Raw genomic sequence first — 20,202 nt, 5'->3', positions numbered from 1 at the left:
CGCTTGTCGTCACGAGGGAAGAACGTGAGAACGCTCCCTTTACCACCGTGCGTCGCGGTGCCGCACAGTACCGCTGGTACCGCTGTGCGCGGTCCTAGTTTTAGACTGCACTACCTTCGGGATCGGCCCACTAAAACGGTTAAACAGTCACTATAAGAATGCCGAATAGCTCCCAAAGAAAGCTAAACAATTTAGAAACCTGCCTGTTGGCAAATGAGATGTTTTGTTGAATGTACAGCGAAGTGCGTGTCTTCCTTGTGGCTCACTTCTCGTTCGTGAGATTTGCGCGCTGTTCGCATGTAGAGGTACGGCCATACTTAAGAAGGAAACCGCGCGCGGAACGCTGCTCGCGGAAAAACGCCCCGTACCACCGGCACGGCCACACTTGCGAGCGTCTTCGCCGCCACGAACACGTGGCAGGTTCGCTCTCGGCTGCAATCGTTCACTGGCCGTGCCGAGAATCTGGCCGTGAATCATTCTGGCTGCGATCAGCTATGCCGAGAGAGGGCGCTATAGTTCGGCGGGCCCACGTGAATTAATTGGTCGCTCGTCATTGGTCTCTCACCGCCAATGAGTAGTGGGAATCATGCCGAAAAATAAAAAATAAAACCTCAGCTCCAAGACCCATTCAGTGCACGGCAGGAAAATATTGCCGCCATCCTGTTTTTCACAGCCCGCTTTCTGCCGCCTGGAGTACGGACTGCGGACGTCCTTTTTTTTTCACTACAGTGTGGCCGTGCCTTAACGGTGCAAGTGCGACTGATGTTTGAAGCGTAGCGTCAGAAGCGGCACCGCACGAAAGACAAGACACACTATAATGAGCGCTGACCGGGTCCACAGTCTATTCGACAGGTGTGTATACCGCTCCCTCTTTCTCCGCGAGTGCAGGTTTTCGCGTTACCCCTCCCAACGTTTATCAGTGCCGAGTTCGCCGTTCTCCTATAGAGTGGTGTAGTGGAAAGGGTGACCTGCCTGCCGACGCGCACTTCGGCCAGCACCAGGTCCCGGTGGCGCACCACGTACTCGAAGCGGAGCACCTTGATCACCGACCGACGCCACCTGCCGACGATGCAGAACAGCTCCGAGTCGGGGCTCTCGTTCAGCTTGATGCAGCCGCGGGCTCCGCTGTAGAGACGGGTGGCGCCACACGATTATTTGCGGTCCATCGTTCGTCGCTTGCTCCACTGATGTTATCCAATCACATCTCGGCGAACACCCTTTACACGCAGGAAAATATTTATTTATTTTATTATTTTATTTCCAATACTGTTAGCCCTTTTCGGGCTGGTACAGGGTGGGAGGATTGACACACTTTGTCTACACATCGAGCAATGAAACAAAATAAATACATAACAAGAGGTACATTTCCAGCTTCTGTTCAAGTGATTGTAGTCATTGTGTCATCAAAAATCTGTACATCAAGGGCATTCCAATCTTCAGTTGTCTTAACAAGGGGAGAATATTTGAAAACATCAACTCTGGCATTGTAAGGCATAAAAACATTAGGGTGATTCACACGGCCAGAGACTCTGCCGGGACGTAACAAATAGCGCGACTGACCTAAATTAATTTTATTACAGTAGAGAGCTGGCACAAGAACTTCAGTCGTGCGACTTTTCTGCGTGTTGCCATGGTATGGCTGTGCCAATATGGCGCAGCCATACCACGAAGAATGGTAGCGTATAGTGGATGTGTCTAATTTTTCGTGCTTGCGGTTTCGTTTATTAGGTAGCACTGCGATGTGTAGCGATTCGAACTTGGGTGACGCGTCAGCGCCACTAGACAACAAGATGGCGCAAGCCACGACGCACTGCTTCGAGAGTTTATTCTCGGGAGAGTTTGCACATGGAACACACCGGGACCAACTGCGCCACTCCTGGTCGAAACGTCAAACTGCTCCTTCCAAGAAGGCCGCCTCTTTATGACAAGCAGGTCGACAGACGCGGTGCTAACGCAGCTTTAACCATTGCGCCACGATATATAGTTTGTGCTTCCAGGATTTCGCGCTGTACGGGTCCTTATCGTTGCGTGCGGAAAGCGCAATTCGTTAAACAAAGGCGCGCGGCCGCACTCATGATAACGAACAGACGACTGAACGTCGCGTCATCGTTCCTTGCATTTATTCCTTAGGCGGTCGTATTCGCTGTTTCCTCACGTAAGCTTCCGAGCAACCATGTTTTTTTCCCCCGTAAACGAACGAAGGCAACGCGCTTTCTCGCACAAGCCTAATAAAAATACATATTCGAAAACTACTAACGCAATTATGGTTTACAACAATCAAAATTGAAGTCACGAAGCCGCTTGAAGCCAGAAGGACCAAGTTTAGGTCAATCCTGCCCGCGCTGACCTAACCGCCGTGCTTGAATCGACGAGGTTTGATCCAGAAATAAGGTTCCCGAAGAGCTCCAGCCACACGGGAAGGTGCGAGGCGAAATCCGGCAACACTGCTGCGCGCGGCTGTTCCCCCACTCTCGGTTCCCCCTGGCCGCGCTTCGCTGCGCCGCTCATCCTTTACTCAGCAGCAGTCCGATATGGAGGTTCCCATTGTTGATCCCGCCAAGTGCGAGATTCGTTCCGCAATCGGCTTTTCGCGCCACAAGCAACTTCACCCGTGGATATTCATCGTCAGTTGATAGAGGTGTATGACGACAAGTGTATGTAGATTCAACACGACCGAAAGCGGTGCAGGGAGTTTAGTGCCGGTCAGAACGAAGTCCACGATGAAGAACGGAGTGGAAGACCATCACTTTCGGAGGCGGTTATCGAGATGGTCCATCGCGAAATGCTTCAAAACAGGAGGATCACCGTCCGTGAAATTCTTGCTCAGATTCCTTGGAGTACAGTGGAAAGAGCTTTGAATGAAAAAACGGGGTATCGCAAGTGTTGTGCTCGATTGGTACCGTGGCTATTGACATCAGACCACAAGGAGAAACGCCTTACTGTGCTCGCCAGTTTCTTTAAAAGTACCAAGAAGATAAGGAAGGATTGTTGGACTCTGGTGTTACGGGAGACGAAACGTGGGTGTTTCATTTCACTCCCGGAGCGAAACAAAACTCCAAAAGTGGCGTCACCCAGAGTCACCAGTCGCAGAGAAGTTCAAACAAACTCACTCTGCAGGCAAAGACATGGCCAGTGTTTTTTGTGATCCTAAGGAGATACTGATGATCGATTTCATGGAACGTGGGACAACAATCCACTCAGGCAGTTATTGTGCAACGCTAAGAAAAGTCAGGCGAGCTATCCGGAACCGCGGGCGAGGACAACTGGCAGCCGGTGTAACGCTGCTTCACGACAACGCCTAACCTCAGGTCTCCCATCAAACCAAGCAGAGTTTCGAAGCGCTACACTGTCGTGGTGATATTGGGATTTCAAAAAAGTCATATTGCGGAGTGTGACGCCAGCATAATGAAAGCACCTTACAGGAAGACACCTCGTGTGTAATGCGTGAACATTGTGCAAACGCATGATACTGCAAAATAATCTTGATGCTCCTACAACAGGTGGCTTGAATGTAAGCTACTTGTCACCTGACCTGGTCATGGCAATAAGAAGCAACGCCAGTGTACCTGTGTTGTATGTCTCATTTTCAATTAACACAGGTGATCTCGTTAAGCTGGCATCAATCTTCGCCAGGGGTTTCAAATTGCCACCAACTTTACAATCACTTGACAGGTCGGTATCGTCAGGATGGCCGAGTGGTCTAAGGCGCCAGATTTAAGCTCTGGTCCTCGAAAGAGGGCGTGGGTTCGAACCCCACTCCTGACAAGTTTATTCATTATTTTCTTTTTGCAGTTGCGAAAGCAGAGTTCCGAAGTGCTGCACTGTCATGATGATATTGGGGTTTCAAGAAGTCATATGACGGAGTGTCATCATCATCATCAGCCTGGTTACGCCCACTGCAGGGCAAAGGCCTCTCCCATATTTCTCCAACAACCCCGGTCATGTACTAATTGTGGCCACGTCTTCCCTGCAAACTTCTTAATCTCATCCGCCCACCTAACTTTCTGCCGCCCCCTGCTACGCTTCCCTTCCCTTGGGATCCACTCCGTAACCCTTAATGACCATCGGTTATCTTCCCTCCTCATTACATGTCCTGCCCATGCCCATTTCTTTTTCTTGATTTCAACTAAGATGTCATTAACTCGTGCTTGTTCCCTGACCCAATCTGCTCTTTTCTTATCCCTCAACGTTACACCTATCATTCTTCTTTCCATAGCTCGTTGCGTCGTCCTCAATTTGAGTAGAACTTTTTTCGTAAGCCTCCAGGTTTCTGCCCCGTAGGTGAGTACTGGTAAGACACAGCTATTATATACTTTTCTCTTGAGGGATAATGGCAACCTGCTGTTCATGATCTGAGAATGCCTGCCAAACGCACCTCAGCCCATTCTTATTCTCTTGATTATTTCCGTCTCATGATCCGGATCCGCCGTCACTACCTCCCCCAAGTAGGTGTATTCTCTTACGACTTCCAGTGCCTCGCTGCCTATTGTAAATTGCTGTTCTCTTCCGAGACTGTTAAACATTACTTTAGTTTTCTGGAGATTAATTTTTAGACCCACTCTTCTGCTTTGCCTCTCCAGGTCAGTGAGCATGCATTGCAATTCGTCCCCTGAGTTACTAAGCAAGGCAATATCATCAGCGAATCGCAAGTTACTAAGGTACTCTCCATTAACTTTTATCCCCGATTCTTCCCAATCCAGGTCTCTGAATACCTCCTGTAAACAGGCTGTGAATAGCATTGGGGAGATCGTATCTCCCTGCCTGACGCTTTTCTTTATTGGGATTTTGTTACTTGCTTTATGGAGGAATACGGTGGCTGTGGAGCCGCTATAGATATCTTTCAGTATTTTTACATACGGCTCGTCTACACCCTGATTCCCTAATGCCTCCATGACTGCAACCGGTCAAGAGATCCCTTCAGCACGAGGAGAAAATGACGGAGTGTGACGCCAGCATAATGAAAGCACCTTACAGGAAGACCCTTGGTGTGTAATGCGTGAACATTGTGCAAAGGCATGATACTGTAAGACAAGCTTGATGCTCCTATAACAAGTGGCTTCGACATAAAGCTACTCGTCACCTGGTCATGATAATAACAAGCAACGCCAATGTACCTGTGTTGTATGTATCATTTTCAATTAACACAGGTGATCTCGTTAAGCTGGCATCAATCTTCGCCGGGGGTTCCAAATTACCACCAACTTTACAGTCACTTGACAGGTCGGTATCGTCAGGATGGCCGAGTGGTCTAAGGCGCCAGATTTAAGCTCTGGTCCTCGAAAGAGGGCGTGGGTTCGAACCCCACTCCTGACAAGTTTACTAATTATTTTCTTTTTGCAGTTGCGAAAGCAGAGTTCCGAAGCGCTGCACTGTCATGATGATATTGGGATTTCAAGAAGTCATATGACGGAGTGTGACGCCAGCATTATGAAAGCACCTTACAGGAACACACTTCGTCTGCAAAGCTTGAACGTTTTGCAAACGCATGACGAGACAATGGACGACGCTCACTCATTAGACGGTTTTAGTTACACGTACGTAGAGGCTTTGCGTACGTAGAGCTTCTACGTGTCAGCAGTGCGCATGCGCAAAACGTAGCGGCCGCGCGCTGGTCTCGCGGACGTACGTGAGATTCATTTCTTTGCGTGCGTTTCTTGCTCACGTAGACAGCTTCGCGCGGGAGTTCCGCAAGATCACGAACAAGGGATAGCGGGCCGCGCGTGCGCAGACGGCTCGCATCGAAACGGCGGCAGGATTGAATTGGCTACCGCCGTGTTCACATTTCCCGATAGATGGAGTTAGGGTCCCTTTTGGAGTGCGTCGCGTACGTGTAGCTAAAAGCGTTTCAGATGGCGTGCACGTAAGGTACGTAGGCTTTTCACGTTTGCGTACGTGAGGCCTCTGCGTACGTGTAACTAAAACTGTCTATTGAGAAGTGTGCGTGTGTGTCGTTCTACGTGCAGGCGCACGAAGAAAACAAACATTTATTTCGACGTTGCGGCCTCTGGATAAAGTCCGAACTTCAGCTGAAACGTCAAATTAAATCTTTGTGGTTTTTCTACTTGCGCCATGCACTTCTTACAACTTATTGAACACCGGATATACGTAGTGTGTCTACGAAGACCTTAAGTGAGCCACGTGGCGGGAAATCTTAGGTACAAACATAGATAGATAGATAGATAGATAGATAGATAGATAGATAGATAGATAGATAGATAGATAGATAGATAGATAGATAGATAGATAGATAGATAGATAGATAGATAGATAGCATCCGGAAATGGCATGAGGTACACCAAGAATGCTAACGCATTAAAAAAAAGGTTTGGGTAAGGGCACCTACGTAACACTAAAACGTGTCTGACGTTTTGTGGTTGCAAACACGTCTCAAGATATTACCGGTGTTGCCGGTGCAGTCATGTTTCCGGAAGGTCGACAAGTTACGGACAAGCTAAAACTACAAAAGAACACGAAATTTGAGCAGAACCCGTCAACGATGTGATTATCCATGCATGCGAGTGGCCGAAATCCGTCATGCATGAGGCGTGTACTGCAGCCGAGCTCCTCTATCGCGCTTCACTCTGGGCGCGCTGCGCCTTCTGGCGGCGCCGCCGAGAAGTGCCCGCATTTCCAGCTGCAGATAACCACCGTCACATATCCAGTGGCACATACCCGTGAAAACGGCCTAGATCTTAGACTGCCTTGCCTCGGCGACCGGCCCAAATATTTAGACTGCGCCATCTTCGGGAACGGCCCACATTTTTACTAGAATACCGAGAGAACTAGATAGCTAGTAACCCGAAAGACAACTGGTCCGGCAATGCCACGAATGCAGCTCGCAATAAAACGCGAACACTGACCGCGCAGGTGAAAATGGAAGCGCGCGCACAGCGGCTACGTACAAACACGATGCAGGCCCTATCCCGCGCTCTCACATTTCCTTGAGGACGACGTCGAAGGTGACGGAGGCCCCGTGCCGGCACTCTTGCAGCAGCTCCCCGAAGACCCACTTGGAGGCCGGCGCCAGGTGCGGCTGGCCCCAGGGCGCCGCCCGCGGCTCGGGCCCGCTCCTCCTCCTGGACGGCGGCGGCCACGAGTGCGACGAGCAGCCGCTCAGCCGCCGGGCGGCCCCCGTTCGCCGCGGAGGGGCGGTGGCGTGCGGGGGCTTCCTGGAGGCCGCGCTGGACGGCGCCGCCGGCAGGTAGCCGAAGGGCACGCAGCGCGGGGCGGGCTTGGCGACCGCGGTGGCGGCGTCGCTCGTCGACGAGGCAGCTGAAGCGGCGGGCGCGCCAGCAGAGGCGCGCGAATGTACGGACCGGCGTTGCATTCACGAAAACGAAAGCCGTGTATCTAAGCCCAAACACCGAGTTCCACGCTACAAGCCAGCACCACGCTTGTTTGAAACTGTGTGCATTGTGTCATTGCGGCGCGTCTTTCAGTGCACTCCCCCCCCCCCCCCCCAATGTTGCACGTTAAGCGTTGCAGTTTTGCTACACGTTGCACTTGACACATTCCAGATCTCCACCAAATGTAAGCTCGGTGTGACGTAGAGTTCTCTCGGGACATTAAGAAAGACGACCTACAATCGCCATGTAACGCTTTCGAGCACTCGCTAAGGATATTTTTCTCAAAGGCTTACAGCATTTGATTCACACGTATTTAACTTCGGTGACGAATTTGACAGAATGTTCTGCCTATTTTCCGTAAATGTATTCTTGGTTGTCATTATACAGTTCCCCCATGGGCAGTGTGCTAAATTATGTACCATTCGCAAACCACGCCTTTAACGCGCTGGAGCATTTGCGTACGTGATTCATTACAAAGGCCACAATTAACTCACGTATACTTCAGCCCTATACATCGCCAATAATCGCCTTATTTTCACTATATATGTAAACCAGCTGCCTGGTTCAGTTCACCGAGGACACCGCAAGACGTCCCACACCCTTCCTCGGTCACGCGTGCGCCTCTTTGGCTGCGCCACTAAGGGAAACTATTGGCGTCGAGTTCCACCACTGGAAAAGCTGGCGCCAGCGTCGTCATGACGTGGCATGAGGGATCACGTGGACGGCCGCGTCGGCTGCTTCGGGAGCGCCGAAGCGAGCTGAAAACGCGAGTTTAAATTCCCTCGTACTCTGCGGTCCTCATTTAGTGGCGAGATTTTCCCGCTTCGAGTGTCTCCTTTACAACGATTGAAAGCACTACAATAGGTAGTGGCTGCCTTTGAAGGCGTGCAACATGGTAGGCTACTGCTCGGTGCCGCAATGCCGGACGTACGCAACGGAGCCCGGTGTCAGCCATATACATACGTAGCCGTAGAACAAGAAGCTGCGTGAAGCTTGGCTCGCGAAACATAAAACCGGCAAACAGTCATCGGCTACAACTCGGGTATGCAGCAAGCACAGACGCGAGGAAGATTCCTGCTACGGCGCCGGGTCTACGCGATGTTCGGTGAGCATAGCAGAAAACGCGCACTAAGACGGCCCCGGGTGCACAGGGCCAGGAGGGGGAGGGGGGTATATTCGTCGGACAACACCCGAAAATTGTCGATATCCTCGCCTTCCTCGACTACACCCATGGGGAGGGAGGGGGGTTGACAGAAGAGCTATCGGCCCCGGGTGCCAGACGACCTAGCTACGCCACTGCATGCATGCAGACGCGCAGTCGGTCGCTGCGAACCCGTGCGATCGCTGCATTGAGGCTTCACTCTGTTACGCCCCATTTCATTATACTGACAGCCCACTATAAGAACATATTTCACATAGCTTACTCTCCGCGTTTGCCTACCTTTCACGCAAGAAGCCTGTTCGGGAGACTCCATCGCGGCGACCGCGCGCGGTGGCGTTCACGTGCTGTACGTATTCGGTAAAGAGATAGCGTCTGTAAACGATTCTGCGCTTTCAGTTTGCCCAAGATTATTATTTAGAGAGTAAAAAAACTTCTCTCGTTTCGAAAGTACTTACATAAATGTCCGGGAGAGCTCCCGCGTGGTGTTTTCAGTGAGCGCTAACAGCAAAACCTATGAGGAGCGCGCTGCGTGATCCCTCATACTACGCCAGCGAGGAGCTTCCGATAGATGGCGACTCCGTAACTCCTCGCCGCCAATTGTACGAACAGTATAATGTATAACGCATGGAAACAGTAGGAAAAAATGCAACACAGGGTTCAGAAATTACAAGCAACACCTCTTGATTACTCACAAACGTTACAATTTAGCCACAAATTATATACTCAAGATGACCGCCCTTTCCGCCAAATGTGTGCTTGGAGTTGTGTTGTGTGCGATAAGCACAACACATGCTCTTCGACAGCGTCGGCGGACGATGCGCATATCAGTGTGTTCCATGGTATCTGCCCTCCGTTTTATCTAATGTATAAGTTGTGTAAAACAGTTAGCGCAGGACAACGGTAATTGGATATCGCCGGGTGAGGCTGTCGTCCTACAGTGGACATAAAAACAGGCTGACGATGATGACGACGACGATGATAAATTGCAAACGAGCGCTCAGTAAAGCCTAAAGTGTTTCCTTCGACGGGACGTGTCACGTGTGTCGAAAAATAGTGACGCATAGATTTCTCTCGGGACACTGGGAAACACCGTATAAAATGCGCATAAAACACTTTTGAGCCCTTGCGAGAAGGTCTTTTTTACAAAGGCTGTATTTCATTCAAATACATGTCACTTCGCGTACAGACTTGGCATAGTCTACCCTCCGTGCTCACTAAACTTAACGGTAGAATTTATAGTTTACCTGTAGGGCAGCGGGCTAAGTTCTGCGCCGTACCTAAACCCCTTTAAAATGATCCGAATCACTCGTATAAGTAATTTATTACAAATCCCACAATTAATTAACTTACACACTTAAATCCCTGCCTACACATCGTCCATAAATTGCCCCTTACTTTCCCTAAATATAAACAAAGTTCCTCATTTAGCACGCCCAATAACGCTTTGGAAACCTATTACAAACCCTGAGGCGCGAAAAATTGGAATCGACGATGGCTCATTATTAATTGCAAAGCTCCTAATTAAGACAGAGATGTTGAGGTTTCGCCAAAGATTACACGAACTCTGTGTGACGTAGAGTTCTCTCGCAACACTTCGAAACATAGCGGGTAATTGACGGCCTCGTAGTATATCACGCTTGCTTAAAGATATTTTTTGACTGACTGTCTTGACACTTTACTCATACAAGCCAAGCTTTAGTTTAGTGCTTACGCGTTACTGCATTCATTTTCCCGTTACGTGCTTCTACCTCGGCCCGTACCGCGTCATACGCAATCACTAACGTGACCTACCAGATCGCTCCGCTAAACCCAAAGTCACCGTCTGCCACAACCACGAGTGACATAGTCCATGCCTCGCGCATTAAACCGTGCCACCCTCGACCCGAGAGCCTAATTGCACCGGGACGGTGCTTCTGCTGTCGACGGGTGACGTCACGGGGGTTGATCCTGTGGTCGGTGATTGGACGACGCCGACGGTGCAGCTATGCGGTGTGCGCGCGCTAGCCCTACCGTTGCTGCAGGGTTGTGCGGCTTGCCTGGTAAATAATATCCTCCGTATATATGTAGCTTCACCCCGTGACAATATGCAACCGTTTACGGGAATGAAGAGCAAAAGGAAAGCATCGTTTGCTCCTGACCTGCACGCAGATTTCGTCATTACAGTGTATACCAAAGCGACAGCTTACGCGCGAAGGTGCGTTGTTTCCGTTCAGTTCCCTGCGAGCTTCCGTGGCAGACGCGGTCTCCATCCGCGCCCGGGTGCTTGCAGGAAGTCGTCACGCAGCTCCGGGACAGCGGCCCGGCAACACTGGCGTCGTCTTTACGCTTGCGCCCACTGCAGCGCCACCTGCTTGCGAGGCAGCAGCGAAAGCAACAGCGGTTCCCCACACCCGACAACGTTCTGTGGTTTTGTGAGCTTCAGAAAGCATGAAACGACGTTTCGTTAACAAATCAAGTGCAACGCCAATGCATTTCTCCGCAAAGTTCGGGAATTTATATCTAGAATGGTGTCGTCCTGAGAATTCGTTCCATGTGGATCCGCCTTGCGAACGCCACGGCTAGAATTTATAAATTGCAATATGGGGCATAATATAATTAGTTGAAAACTTATTTGTGATCTTTTTATTAATTAGTCGATTTTGCATCTCAAATTCTTGCGCAGGTATTGTCCGCCGCTTCGAGTAGACCAGCTCATGAAGTAGAATTGTGACATCTGCCACAGGCAACTTTTAAAGATTTTAGAAAGTGTTCGCTGAAACGCCCCGTATAATGTGAAGAGCGCAACAGACAGAACATAAATGCGTGTATATTCGTTGTAAGGCTCGCTAATGTTACGTCTGGCCCAGATACAAATGCTAGGACGCGGCCAATAAGTGCCGTAGTTGTGGCCTTCCTTTCTCGATCAGTTACTTCTGGCATATCCGTGTAGGGAGCAACGAGTCTCCGCGGAAAGTGCGAAGTTTGAAAGCCGTGGTTTTGCGTGCATCGCGATGCTCCTGACTGCGTTTTCTTTTACGTGTGCGCGCTGTCTGGCCTTCATATTTGCACGTGTGCGTGTGTCCTGCCTAAATGTGCAGATACGTGTTGGAATTTCAGATGCTGATTTTGATTGGTCGGACACAGCATACCAGCAACGCTTGCGATCCGTAGCGCTATACTAACGCGCCCCAGGTTGTCGATACTACAAATACTTGCTTTGCGAACCCTACAACAGCAGTTTGAACGCAGCGTAATACGAAGTTACAAAACAGATACCCCTTTAAATAGACGACGGTAAAGGCTTTCTACGATTAATTCGATAGTTCTTTCGAATAAAAACGCGCCAAAATTATAAAATTGACACTATATGTTCTCATAAGTAGAAATGAGGCAGGAAACGCGGCTCTGCACCTTTCCGCCTGAGCATGACTGAAGTAGTCACCCTAGAGTAGCGAAACAGCGAGTTGATCGAGAGTGACCACGTGATTTGAAGCCTACCTTGGAAGCTTATGTGCGCCTATTAACCAGTACATGCGGGTAACGCTCTTTCGAAGTGTTGGTTTGATACAAAAAACAAGCAAAGCCCGTAAAGCTAAATTCAGTGGCGGATTGATAACGAGTCCATTGCACATTACCGTAAGACCAAGCGCCGGTCTTACGGTAGCTGGGCGACCTCAGTCATAAGTAACCCCAACAAGTTGAAGTGCGAGCGTGAGTCCATCAGAAACAAGGTAAGTTGGCGTGGGCGAGAGTGTGAGCAAGCCAGGTAAGTCCAATTATGTATAGGCTGGCTAGAAGAGTTCTGGCCACCCTAGTATAGGTCTGGGCCGCCTATGTCATAGAGTTTCTCAGTGGGAAACTCTATGATCTGAGTACTCCGCGTGAGCTCGGGTCTGTGCGACTCTAAGCCGATGCAAGTCGAGTCATTCGAAGCGGTCACGAGCATGAGTGTGATCGAGTCTTGGTTCTTGTGCTACTGGGCGGGGATCTGTGTTATGTTAAAATGAGTTAGGGTCGGCCTCAGTATGAGCAGACCCGAGCGGAGTACGTGTAATTATGCATGTACTCGAGCCCATCTGATTGCATGTCACCACGTCGGAGCGAATGATTTTTTTTTATACCTGCAAGCCTCACTGAGAGCTTGAGCAGACTGACCTGCAGTGGATTAACATTTACAGCGGTAAGGCTTTAGAGCTTATATCATCTGATACGTAACTTTAGCTTGTGAATTGTTTTAGCAGCTCGCATCTCCTACATTGTCGACGCTACGTGCGCATCAGACGGCTACGTGCCCAGAGTTGCGATGCCGCAATTATCTGACAAGCATACGAATTGGCTCTCGCTTACACTATGATAGTGTTTAGTTGGCGGCCTTCGAAGTTTGCGCGGACTGCCGCAAGGAGGCAAAATAACCACTTCCACTCCTTTTCTTCGCCCCACCCCCCGTCCGCACCCCAATCTTTCAACACATGCTCCCAATACGGCTGAATGTGATGTCAGGTTTTGCAGGAATCCTTGATGATACGCTTATCATTACATCAGGCGCCATTCCACTTTCCGTACGGTACTCCGTGCGTACGGTGGCTCCCTTCGCTTGGTGGTGGTTTTAGCGGCGTTCGGTCGATCGGTATCCCGGGTCCGTACGCTCAGACTCACTCACTAGCTTATACTTTGGCTTAGGCTCTTTTTAGAGCACACATAATTCTTAAAAATCTCCTGTGGCAGATGCACACATTAACTACACGAAAAATCACAATGGGTGATCGACTAACGAAATTGCACGAAATAAGCTTCGACTAATCATTTTGCGGCACATATTACGATTTACGAACTCTAGCCGGCGAGTTCGCGAGGCAAGTTACGATTATGGGGTGACACCAGTTTCGAGATACTCAGTTCCAAATTGCGCGACGAAATACATTGTTGTTACCGTTACTTTCGTGCTCAACGCATCAAACGGCGTTTCCTTTAAAGAAGTCGAACAGTGAATTTTTACCGCAAGTTTCATGGCGCACATCTCCAAACCGGTGCCATGCTCAGAATTCGTTCCAAGTCGATAGGTCTTGAGGGCTAAATGGATGAAAATAATAAATTGCAGTACGTATCCTAAAGTAATTAGTACACAATTAGTGAAAATTACTTAACTTGTCGAGTACAACTTCTAATTTCTCGCGCAAACCGTTGTCCGCCTCTCCCAGTAACCCAGCTAAAGTATAATAGTTGTGCTATCTGCTACACGCGATATAGTTATAGATTGTGCATTACAAAACACATTTAGTCCGAGCAAGGCCAGCGAGTCAGCCCAAGCGCGAATTAAGTGCGGTTGGGTGTCAGCCCTAAGCACCTATCTACCAGAGCGGCCAGGGTCTGCGTGGCGTCCGTCAATTTCGCCCACCTGCAGGCGGCTCTCACCTGGCGATGAAGAGGCTCAAGGCCAGCGCCAGCAGCGCCCAGATGTCCGGGAACCACTCGCAGCGTTTCAGCCACTGCCACAACCCCGACGCGACCAGGGCCTCAGCCGCTTTCTCGCGCAGCACTGTCGCCTGGACCCACGCGCATTCTGCCGGGGAGGAGAGGAGGAAAGCGCGAGGCAGAAAAGCTCTGCCGTTAGTTACCCTTGCACGGTGAGACGGAAGCACCCAACGGGGAAGGGGAAAAGTGACGAACAATATCGCAACTACAAATCGAGCAGCACGAAAACAAAAGAGGGTCGACAAGCGGGACACGATCGGACCCAACTCAGTTACTCGCAGTTGTGAGATCGAGCACTCGTCCGGTTGCCTCCCTCATCCTGCCTTGTTTGCAAGCTCGGTTTACGGTTCAGGTTGGCCATCTTGAGATTTTCATCCATGGAATCGCCTACACTTGTGGCTCAACTATACGCTACCTCATTTGTATATACAAACCACCTTCCTGTGAGTTTAAATGTAGCACCACCGTTAGTATGGCTTTCAGCGTATTGCGTCAGGGGGCAGACTATAAGTGTTAACGCGGCGATATTTACATCGCGCCTGTCGCGTGGACTCGCCAAACTGTGATGCGTGCAAAACACCTCAGACAGTGCACCACGTACGCTTGTTGCTTGTCCACAGTATGACTGCGAAGGGCAGGCATTGATCTCTTCGTTAGCGCCAATTAACATTAGGCCATTCACTGAAAGCGTGTTACTGGGCCGTCGACCGGACATATCAATAAAACTTGTCATCCAGGCTCTCTTAGAATATTTATTTAACACAGGCCTACATTTAAGGCTGTGAACGGACCTTTGGCATGCTGCCTGTCCTCATCATTACTCCCCCTTCAAAGTATAGTCAGAACTCCCTGCGTTTCAATATGTCCTCTCTCTCTCTCTCTCTCTCTCTCTCTATATATATATATATATATATATATATATATATATATATATATATATATATATATATATATATACCACCAGTGCTAGAACCTATGTGAAGCGAAGATATATATATATATATAAACGAGAAGAAAGGGGGTTAACCGAGGGACCCGATAATTATTAGTCATATAATGAGAAGCCAACAAACACTGACACCAAGTACAACATAGGGGAAATTGCATGTGCGTAATAAATGAAATAAAGTAATGATAAATTAATGGAAATTAAAGTGGATGAAAAAACAACTTGCCGCAGGTGGGAACCGAACCCACAACCTTCGCATGTCGCGTGCGATGCTCTACCAATTGAGCTACCGCGGCGGCGTTTCCCCATCCACTTTCTTAGGTATTTATGTGTACTAGTAGAACCCTGGGAGTGTTAGCCAGCGCCCCCACTCACAGCTAGACCTTGGCGGCGGACGTGGAACGTCTTTTTTGCCGCAAGCGTCACGAGAACGTGATCTTTTCGGGTGAAGGCAACTGGTCAATAAACCCACATATGCTACCTGAAGGCAGTAATGTTGCCGGATTCGAGACCCTCGTTATGTAATAAACGAGAAGAAAGGGGGTTAACCGAGGGACCCGATAATTATTAGTCATATAATGAGAAGCCAACAAACACTGACACCAAGTACAACATAGGGGAAATTGTATGTGCGTAATAAATGAAATAAAGTAATGATAAATTAATGGAAATTAAAGTGGATGAAAAAACAACTTGCCGCAGGTGGGAACCGAACCCACAACCTTCGCATGTCGCGTGCGATGCTCTACCAATTGAGCTACCGCGGCGGCGTTTCCCCATCCACTTTCTTAGGTATTTATGTGTACTAGTAGAACCCTGGGAGTGTTAGCCAGCGCCCCCACTCACAGACCTTGGCGGCGGACGTGGAGCGTCTTTGTTGCCGCAAGCGTCACGAGAACGTGATCTTTTCGGGTGAAGGCAACTGGTCAATAAACCCACATATGCTACCTGAAGGCAGTAATGTTGCCGGATTCGAGACCCTCGTTATGTAATAAACGAGAAGAAAGGGGGTTAACCGAGGGACCCGATAATTATTAGTCATATAATGAGAAGCCAACAAACACTGACACCAAGTACAACATAGGGGAAATTGCATGTGCGTAATAAATGAAATAAAGTAATGATAAATTAATGGAAATTAAAGTGGATGAAAAAACAACTTGCCGCAGGTGGGAACCGAACCCACAACCTTCGCATGTCGCGTGCGATGCTCTACCAATTGAGCTACCGCGGCGGCGTTTCCCCATCCACTTTCTTAGGTATTTATGTGTACTAGTAGAACCCTGGGAGTGTTAGCCAGCGCCCCCACTCACAGCTAGACCTTGGCGGCGGACGTGGAACGTCTTTTTTGCCGCAAGCGTCACGAGAACGTGATCTTTTCGGGTGAAGGCAACTGGTCAATAAACCCACATATGCTACCTGAAGGCAGTAATGTTGCCGGATTCGAGACCCTCGTTATGTAATAAACGAGAAGAAAGGGGGTTAACCGAGGGACCCGATAATTATTAGTCATATAATGAGAAGCCAACAAACACTGACACCAAGTACAACATAGGGGAAATTGTATGTGCGTAATAAATGAAATAAAGTAATGATAAATTAATGGAAATTAAAGTGGATGAAAAAACAACTTGCCGCAGGTGGGAACCGAACCCACAACCTTCGCATGTCGCGTGCGATGCTCTACCAATTGAGCTACCGCGGCGGCGTTTCCCCATCCACTTTCTTAGGTATTTATGTGTACTAGTAGAACCCTGGGAGTGTTAGCCAGCGCCCCCACTCACAGACCTTGGCGGCGGACGTGGAACGTCTTTGTTGCCGCAAGCGTCACGAGAACGTGATCTTTTCGGGTGAAGGCAACTGGTCAATAAACCCACATATGCTACCTGAAGGCAGTAATGTTGCCGGATTCGAGACCCTCGTTATGTAATAAACGAGAAGAAAGGGGGTTAACCGAGGGACCCGATAATTATTAGTCATATAATGAGAAGCCAACAAACACTGACACCAAGTACAACATAGGGGAAATTGCATGTGCGTAATAAATGAAATAAAGTAATGATAAATTAATGGAAATTAAAGTGGATGAAAAAACAACTTGCCGCAGGTGGGAACCGAACCCACAACCTTCGCATGTCGCGTGCGATGCTCTACCAATTGAGCTACCGCGGCGGCGTTTCCCCATCCACTTTCTTAGGTATTTATGTGTACTAGTAGGACCCTGGGAGTGTTAGCCAGCGCCCCCACTCACAGACCTTGGCGGCGGACGTGGAACGTCTTTTTTGCCGCAAGCGTCACGAGAACGTGATCTTTTCGGGTGAAGGCAACTGGTCAATAAACCCACATATGCTACCTGAAGGCAGTAATGTTGCCGGATTCGAGACCCTCGTTATGTAATAAACGAGAAGAAAGGGGGTTAACCGAGGGACCCGATAATTATTAGTCATATAATGAGAAGCCAACAAACACTGACACCAAGTACAACATAGGGGAAATTGCATGTGCGTAATAAATGAAATAAAGTAATGATAAATTAATGGAAATTAAAGTGGATGAAAAAACAACTTGCCGCAGGTGGGAACCGAACCCACAACCTTCGCATGTCGCGTGCGATGCTCTACCAATTGAGCTACCGCGGCGGCGTTTCCCCATCCACTTTCTTAGGTATTTATGTGTACTAGTAGAAGCCTGGGAGTGTTAGCCAGCGCCCCCACTCACAGACCTTGGCGGCGGACGTGGAACGTCTTTTTTGCCGCAAGCGTCACGAGAACGTGATCTTTTCGGGTGAAGGCAACTGGTCAATAAACCCACATATGCTACCTGAAGGCAGTAATGTTGCCGGATTCGAGACCCTCGTTATGTAATAAACGAGAAGAAAGGGGGTTAACCGAGGGACCCGATAATTATTAGTCATATAATGAGAAGCCAACAAACACTGACACCAAGTACAGTTAGTTTTACAGTAGTTTACAGTAATTTAGTAGTAGTAGTTTAGTAATTTAGTAGTAGTAGTAGTAGTTTAATCAGTAGTTTAGTTTTACAGTAGTTAGTACAGTAGTTTTTTTCATCCACTTTAATTTCCATTAATTTATCATTACTTTATTTCATTTATTACGCACATGCAATTTCCCCTATGTTGTACTTGGTGTCAGTGTTTGTTGGCTTCTCATTATATGACTATATATATATATATATATATATATATATATATATATATATATATATATATATATATCTTCGCTTCACATAGGTTCTAGCACTGGTGTTGGATCTGCATAATTCTTATGTAATTACGTGAGGCGTGAGGAACGAACAACAGGCGTAATATTTCAGTGCAGCTGGCTTATCAGTAGAGCCGAGCTTTTGTACGAGATAAATTTGTGCTGTGTTCCTGAAATTATTGTTCGGTTATACAAATGAAATTGAACCGGTTCGAGCCAGTTTGCGCCTTATCTTTCTTTTTCTTTTGCTCCGGAGTTGAACCGGAACTGAACCGTTTCCGTTGAACCACAACAAAAACCGGAACGAAAAATAAAGTTTCGGCTCGGCACTCTGCACGTACGTCAAAGTCGCACTTGTCTACTACAGTGGTGCAGTCCGCAGCTGCTGCTGCCTTGCGGTAGCTGCTAGGCTCGACATATGCTCAGCATGCTATGCCATGACTATGCGTGGTCTGATTGCGACATCCACCTGGTTGCCTTTTTTTTTCTTTTGCGAAATATGGTGGTCAAATCGGCCGACTGACCACTCCAGGCAAGTGTGATTCAGACCGTACCAACCAGTTCAGCAGATACTAGGGCTGATTATAAATGCGTGAAAAGGCCAGACTCCAGTGACAACTTTGACGTTTTCGGCTCAAACACTGTTCACAGCAACTTAGGGTGTTCCAACTATCATGCACCAAGATTTAAAAATATGCAATTGCCACGCAGGGGGACAGAACCGAAGTAATGTTCTTTGCCGTCACTTTGAGATACACAGATTATTTCTTTTCATTTCGCCTAATTAGGTAATGAGTCTTACTTGACTAATCAACTTCTCAAATATTGTAATTAAATGAAAGGTGTCAATGAGAAAACTGTAGAGCAACGTGAAGAACTCGCGATGTAGCTTTCTGTTCCTCAGTACGTGCTACATAGTTGGGTTTTTTTCCGAGCGTGAAAGAAGCCCGCGAATACACGCAAAGTGCCTCGAGCGGCCAGTCGCGCGGCAAATTTGCGTGTATTCGCGGGCTTCTTTCACGCTCGGAAAAAAACCCAACTATGTAGCACGTACTGAGGAACAGAAAGCTACATCGCGAGTTCTTCACGTTGCTCTACAGTTTTCTCATTGACACCTTTCATCATGTTGATTGTCAACGAAGCGAATATACAGAACGTACGAACGAGAGATCGAGCGATCGCGACGCTGGATCTTTCTGCTCGCCTTTTTTTTTTGGGGCCCACCCTGGCCCTTGTGCAAAATAAGCCTGCATCATCATCATCATCATCATCATCATCATCATCAACAACAACAACAACAACAACAACAACAACGAGGAGAGAGAGAGAGAGAACGAACGTTTTTTCTTGCACAGTGCGACCGCCGACCATGACATACCTTCGAACAACCAAAAAAACGGCTGAAAGAGGCAAAGAAAGCTATTCGATCGCTGTAATATAAGAGCAAAAAAGAGAGAGAGAGAGAAACGGAATTTCGCGCCAAGCTGTAAGAAGCGGAATGGCAATGCTCGCTTCCGCATAGTTATACAAGCTGCCTGTCAAGTGCGCGTTGAGTTCCGCAGCTGGCCTCACAGGCAACGCGCGAGTTACGAGCGAGGCAACTTACGAGCGAGGCTTGCGTTTCGGAGCACCGCGATCTCCTCCCGGACGCAGTCGCAACGGTCGCGTGCTCCGCAGTACAGGGAGCCGGCGGCGGAGAACACGGCGGCGACAATCTTCGCGGCGTACCACCCAGCGACGCACAGGGGGGCGAAGGAAATCGCGGCCACGAACAGCAGAACAGTCAGCATCCGGAGCGACATGGTGCAGCGCGCTTCTTTCTCCACTGCTTCGGCGAGCCGCGCTCGTGCGCCAGCGACGAAGGATGATGATGATCATCACCATCGTGTCCTCGAGAATTGGAACGAACCCGCTACGCGGAAGCAATGTGGTCTGAAGTTAGCGATGATGAATAGCGCACGGGGCCTATATAAGAACGTCCTGACTGGCGAAGCACGCATCCCCGCCACCCTGTTCGAGGGTCGATGCTCCTGATAATAGAAAAATTGAGTCACTTTAGCATAAGCCAAATAG

At 48.7% G+C, this 20,202-nt stretch overlaps 1 protein-coding gene and 2 non-coding genes across 4 annotated transcripts in view; 2 read left to right on the top strand and 1 right to left on the bottom strand.

Moving 5' to 3' along the window:
- Nucleotides 1–19,986, bottom strand: part of LOC135896684 (uncharacterized) — a 37,138-nt gene extending 17,152 nt beyond the window's left edge. Inside the window, exons 1-5 of one of the 2 annotated variants that reach the window (XM_065425169.1) lie at nt 19,736–19,986; nt 13,900–14,047; nt 10,695–10,858; nt 6,936–7,272; nt 973–1,125 (exon numbers count right to left, since the gene is read on the bottom strand). In XM_065425169.1, the coding sequence (XP_065281241.1) occupies nt 973–1,125; nt 6,936–7,272; nt 10,695–10,858; nt 13,900–14,047; nt 19,736–19,931 (998 nt within the window). In that variant the 5' untranslated portion in view covers nt 19,932–19,986. The remainder of the gene's footprint in view (nt 1–972; nt 1,126–6,935; nt 7,273–10,694; nt 10,859–13,899; nt 14,048–19,735) is intronic. The other variant, XM_065425170.2, reaches the window with a different exon arrangement.
- On the top strand, nt 3,682–3,765 carry TRNAL-UAA (transfer RNA leucine (anticodon UAA)). Its single transcript has one exon. It is a non-coding gene; the product is annotated as a tRNA-Leu (tRNA).
- TRNAL-UAA (transfer RNA leucine (anticodon UAA)) lies at nt 5,230–5,313 on the top strand. Its single transcript has one exon. It is a non-coding gene; the product is annotated as a tRNA-Leu (tRNA).
- Nucleotides 19,987–20,202: the final 216 nt, after the last annotated feature.

Source organism: Dermacentor albipictus, chromosome 3, assembly GCF_038994185.2.
Source record: "Dermacentor albipictus isolate Rhodes 1998 colony chromosome 3, USDA_Dalb.pri_finalv2, whole genome shotgun sequence".
NCBI classification, from domain to species: domain Eukaryota; kingdom Metazoa; phylum Arthropoda; class Arachnida; order Ixodida; family Ixodidae; genus Dermacentor; species Dermacentor albipictus.
Note: the sequence above shows the minus strand (reverse complement) of the source record. Positions and strands in the feature narration are given on the sequence as shown.